We start from the raw sequence: 5,594 nt of genomic DNA, 5'->3' as shown, positions 1-5,594 counted from the left end.
TTTTTCGAATGCGTTTGGATGCACATGTGATTGCGTGATGTGTGGCATCACCTTCAATGTCACAAATCGCCCGCGCGCACTTGCCAACTGGCTGGGCGAACGGCGCGGCTTGCTTAGCGCGCCAAAAGCCGCACGCCTGGCAGCTGCAGCGCCACCTACGCTGTGCATCCAAACCGGTTTCACAGGGGCCCCTTGAAACGGCGGCCGTTCACGACACTAGGAATACCTTCTAGCCTCTGTAGTTTAACCAGAGCTAAACCACTGCCATTTTTTTAAACCCGGTGGAGAACTGCGTGGCATCGGGATTCGAACCCCGGTCCTCTTGGACGCGAGGCGGATGCTCTACCTCTACGCCATCGCTGCCCTTGTAAATATTGGGCTAGCTAATCCTGGAATAGGCTCAGAAAAGTTCGCACAGACCTCTCAGAAAAGTTAGCACAGTTAGAAGCTGAATCCGTGAGTTTAAATCAGGTGTTCGTGCCTCCAAGAGCAGCACAACATTTTTCACTGTTTTGGTAGACCAAGGCAAAGGCGCTGAACGCGTCTCTCTAGGAAAATCAAAGATTGAAGCCAGTACTTTGGAACAGTCCTCATGGTGCCATCCTTTCTGTCGGTTTTTTTTTCTGACCTGAAGATGCGCCTGTTGTGGTAATTCATTCTACACCCTCTAATGCTGCTGCAATGCATTAGTTTAGTTTTAGTGATTTACTAGTTTTGATCTTTGTTTTTTCTTGTGATAATGCTTGCGTTGTAATTTAAAACTTTTTCGCAAAATCAAGTGAATGTTTTTTTTTTTGTTTTTGAACGTTAGGTTGCGCCTAGTGTGTTACTGCCCCCCCCTTCTTATGTAGTACCCTGAGGGCATCTAAGGGTATCTTTGATTAAATAATTAATAGATGACGTCACTGGAGATATCGCGCTCTCGAGAGCAACCATGTGTTGCGACTCGAGCACTACATTGTCTTTAGCGCACAAGTGAACGCGGAAACGTTTTCGGTTGCGACATGCTGCAGTGACGCTGTTTGCTTAACTCACCACTGAGGATTTGCGCAGAAGAGGAAGAAGACGTAGCGTGACGCTCCTCAGCGCCGCTTGGCCTCCAGCCGGCAGGGACGCGGACATGCAACTCGCGGTGACCTTCTGAAGACGCAAGTACAGACGGCCTGAGGGCATGACTGACCCTGCAGCGTCCGCGTCCTCTCCGCCTCCCAGAAGGAGCAAGTCGTTCTTCGTCGAGGTCCAGGGGGTGCTGGAGCCGTGGAACTCTAACGTGAGCGACGTGCTGTTCGCCATGATGTACCGTCCGTACCCGGGAGACGTGTTCGTCGCCTGCTACCCGTGCTCGGGAGGCACTTGGGTCAGCGTGCTCCTCTACGCGCTCACCCACAGCGGCAAGATGCCGGCCGACCAGGCGCAGCTTTCGCGGGACGTGCTCTTCCTGGAGGGCCTGGGCCGCAAGGTGGAGGACATCGCGCCGCCTCGCAGGTACCGACCCTCCCGCCAGACTGCTGCGAGGTTCGGAAGTGAAAGAAGGCCGCAAAAAGAGAGGGGGCAGCGCACCCCGCTCCTCTAATACGGAAGGACAAAAAAGTCCACGCCTTGAGGCGGGGGTCATGGCCGCGATACGATGCGACCGCCATGCTGTTGCACGCCACGGTTGCCTGCATGGGCGCGCCACAGATTGAATAAGGCCTATATAGCGCCGTGGGCGCCGCTGATCGAACTGTTCGCTTCCGCAACCAAGTGATTCGAAGTTGTTGCGCTTAGCAATGCGATTATCTCTTCATTGTTAATCCGGCTACGCGGCCGAAGCTCTCAGACCGAGGGGAGCCCTCGGTGGAAGTGAGCGGTGGAATTTTATCTCACGGCGCATAATTCATTTGATGCTCTCTCAGGTTCGCTGCAAAAGTAAAAATAGTTTAATGAGTGCGATTTCTTTCCATATTGCCAGATGCGTGTTATCTCCCGTTGAAGAGCGTGTTATCATATACTGCCGAAAAGATCGTGGCGGTTATTGCTCCGTTCAAATAATTTGCACTGAGCTTTCCAATCTCCCTGTCTCTTCGGCCTGCCTGCCAGCAAAGTGATGCTCTTGTCCTCGCTGTTCTCTGGGGTGGCAGCACTGTTCATAGCTTCGCCAGCACGTGGTCACTTGTTTGATTAGAGCAAACTGCTTCGCAAGTACTGTTTCAGCGGTATATTTCGGGGGCTTCGGATAAGGCCCACACAAAAAAAACTCGGCAAATCTATCAAAAAAGAAAACATTCGTAAACGGCAAAACATACACGTCGCAGGCTGAAGACTCACCTGCCGGCCAAGAAGTTGCGGCTGAGCCAGGCTGCCAAGTACGTGTACGTGGTGCGCGACTACCGCGACTGCTGCGTCTCGCTTTACGAGAAGATGGCAGCCAGGGCGTCCGACTACCGCTTCGCGGATGCCACCTTCGACGACTACTTCCAGCGCTTCGTGGCCGGCGAAGTGGAGAGCAACGATTATTTCGACCACGTCACCTCCTGGTGGGAGCACCACCGTAGCCCAAACTACTTCTTCGTTCTTCTGGAGAATCTCAAGAAGAACTTCGAACAGGTTGTGTAGAGTTTTATGAGCGCCTTATTTGGCGCTGTTCCGAAAAGCTAACCAGCTTTTCATTCACATCGTGGAAGGGCTCTTTGTACCGCTGAGTTTCAAAAGATGAAGCAGGTGGCTGAATGACGTTTGAAGGCTGGCCCAGTAAAGGTCACACAATGTTCGCAAACCAGGTGACTGTTTTCCGTCGTATATAACAACGTCACAAGGCAACCTATTGTCCGCTAAAGGGTAAAGGTGCTAGAAAACTTCAAAGCGTTCAGCGCATTCGTCGCTCTACGTTTGACAACCTTCTTTCCTCTTTTAGGGACGATTTCATAGGTTAGGTAGGGAACACGCTTTTGACAGGACCATATCCTTATCACGTACTTAGCAGCAGCACTATAACCCTTTCACACGCGATTCATCGACCTTATACCTACTACGCTGCCCGAAAGTACAACTTTCGCAAGGCGTCTGCCACGCAGTAGCTAGACTTGTGTGCATGTTTTGAGGGCATTAAAATTTAGACGCAGAACAAGGTAAGGAACACATACACGCAGGATAGCAGCTGGACTTCAACTGATAGTTTACTGAAACGTAACTCAATCTAAATGCGCAGACGCGATCATAGATGCCGCGAGAGAGCAGTTGGGAAGAATCAAGCGTGCCGAAAAGTAAAAAGTACGCGTGATTGCATGTTTAAATGCCTTCCCCTTTTTTGTGGCTCGCAGTCGTACGTGTGGGGTCACAAAGAAATAAAGAAAACGATTAACCACAAGAGAACGCACGGAAGAGGCCGGAAAACAGAAAAAAAACAGCATGAGTTCCCTACAAAATCACCAAAGCGCACGCGTCAATATGGCCTTGAGGAATTTTATTTCCTTGGCAGTCATCGAGGCTGCAGCGCAGCCACCTTCATTTGCATTGATAGGGTCTCAAAAATTTTCTCAGTTGTTTCGCTCCTTGAAAGGGACGCTGATTACAATTACCAAAATCCGATAGTTCGGCATAACGTGTAGTCGCTTGCCCGCCAGCAAAATACGGATTTATTGCTTTCACTCGAAGCTGAAGAAGGTAAACGCGGACTGCATGATTGCTAGGGGCTAGCGGTGCCCAAATGAAAGCTTCCGCCGGCCGAAAGTTGCAGTAATCTTTTATCAACCGTCGCTTTGCTCGAATTAGTCTTGTTGTGGGTCCCGTTCCCAATCACGACAACGAAGCTATTGCAAAAAAATCCGGCGCGCACTTCAGCGACCCCACAAAGCGTGCGATGCTTTTGAGGGTTATAAGGCGTACTAGCTGGATACCAAGAATATCCGAGCGCCTATGAGTCGGCAGTGTCAGCGTGGCAGCTGTCAGCGGCGAGCTACCGTCACGACTGATGAGTAGAGACTGTACGGATATTTTCTCTGGTGGAAGTCCTCGCAGCGCTGATTATGCAGCCCAGCGCTCGCGAAGCGAACATCAGCTAGCCACAGGTTTTTTCCTCAGCCTTCTCTGAAGCACAGTTCGCGAAAGCAACGTTTTAAAACCTCGCTTCAGCTATCGATACGAACATACGAGGTGCCGTCTTATTTAGTAGCAGTGATAATTAAGCGATTAATTAAGTGATAATTAATGAGATTAAGAAGTTTGCGGGGATACAGTGGCGGCAACTAGCAAAGGACAGGGTTAATTGGAGAGACATGGGAGAGGCCTTTGCCCTGCAGTGGGTGTAGTCAGGCTGATGATGATGATAATTAATCATCGGCTGGACGCGAACTAACCTTACTGGCACTGCCTGATTACGCTGATAATGCAGTCTGCTCAGCAATTGTGGCCTGAACCCCATTAAACTGTCGGCCTAGTTGGGCATCACACGAACAGGAGAAGGCGAACATGGGCGCTCCACAGTTTAGCCCTCGGGGAGCAGAGACGCACTGAACAACGCCACGACTGCGACGAATGCATAGCAGAGGTAACCTAGAGTCGCATCATCAGAGTGTTCTGACGTCCGCTTACTTGAGGGCATTACTGGTAGAATACTCCCACAACTACTGTCGTTGCGTTCCATCTAGGGCTGTTGTAGTATATATGTGCGCGCATGGCGGTAGAAGCCAAGCAGCTGCGTGCCGAGGCATGAACCGAGGGCCAGTTCCTCTGCTGCTTTGTAAATCGGGTCGCCTCAAAAATGAAACCACGCGGGCACGCATTGCTGGCATACAGCCCCGAAACATAGAGCAACGAAGCAGGCCTCTTTGGCTTCCAGCACTTATTTAGGCTGTCTTTTTTGCGCCTTCCTTGTGTGATGAAAGTGCCCTAGTGGTTGCGAAACAAAAATATTTGGACGCATACCCTTCGTGCACATTTGTCAGCCTCAAAACACTTGGCCCGTGACGGTCTAGCTGCAGTTCTATCCATGTCCGGCAGGTGGTGGCCGACCTGGGCGAATTCCTGGACGGTCCGGCGGGGCGTCTGGTGCGCGACGACTGCCGCCTGAAGGAGTTGCGCGAGCTGTGCACCTACGACTGTTCCACCACGGAGGGCGCCCAGCTGCCGCCGCCCGAGTACCTGCGCGACGGCAAGTGCTACATCAACTGCCTGCACTGCCGCAGCCGATGGCAGGCCACGCTCAGCAGCGAGCAGGCCGCCACGCTGAACGAGCGCTTCGCCGAGCGGACCAGGGGCACCTCTCTCGAAGACCTCTTCGTCACGTCGACCGGCTGAAGATTCTCACCCGATCTGATCCGCACAAATTTCGCAACCGCATCGGTGCCCAGGCGCCGACGTGAGCGGCATATAAAGGGGCCATATGCGATTTGTAGCCTCCGGCCTTGTTCATTGCTGTGCGAAAGGTCGACAAGCAACTAGTAAGTACGGTTAGATGCAGAGTTGTCGATAAAGCGTAGCTTTTTTCGATGACATAAAGGAGCACTTTGTGAACTGCACAGCACAGCGGCCAAACTGTCACAATTGGTAGGTGCTGCTGTATTCTTTTAGCATACGCAGCAACACAACAGTGCAATAGCGCGTGGAGTACGACGTTA

At 51.7% G+C, this 5,594-nt stretch overlaps 1 protein-coding gene across 1 annotated transcript; it reads left to right on the top strand.

Moving 5' to 3' along the window:
* The first annotated feature begins 1,171 nt into the window (after positions 1–1,171).
* LOC149326079 (sulfotransferase 1A3-like) lies at positions 1,172–5,274 on the top strand. Its single transcript, XM_089564468.1, has 3 exons — positions 1,172–1,485; positions 2,295–2,586; positions 4,978–5,274. The coding sequence occupies exons 1-3, from the start codon at positions 1,172–1,174 to the stop codon at positions 5,272–5,274; spliced, it is 903 nt and encodes a 300-aa protein (XP_089420594.1).
* Positions 5,275–5,594: the final 320 nt, after the last annotated feature.

Source organism: Amblyomma mixtum, chromosome 10 (assembly GCF_055824585.1).
Source record: "Amblyomma mixtum isolate Tamu chromosome 10, ASM5582458v1, whole genome shotgun sequence".
Taxonomy (NCBI): Eukaryota; Metazoa; Arthropoda; class Arachnida; order Ixodida; family Ixodidae; genus Amblyomma; species Amblyomma mixtum.
Note: the sequence above shows the minus strand (reverse complement) of the source record. Positions and strands in the feature narration are given on the sequence as shown.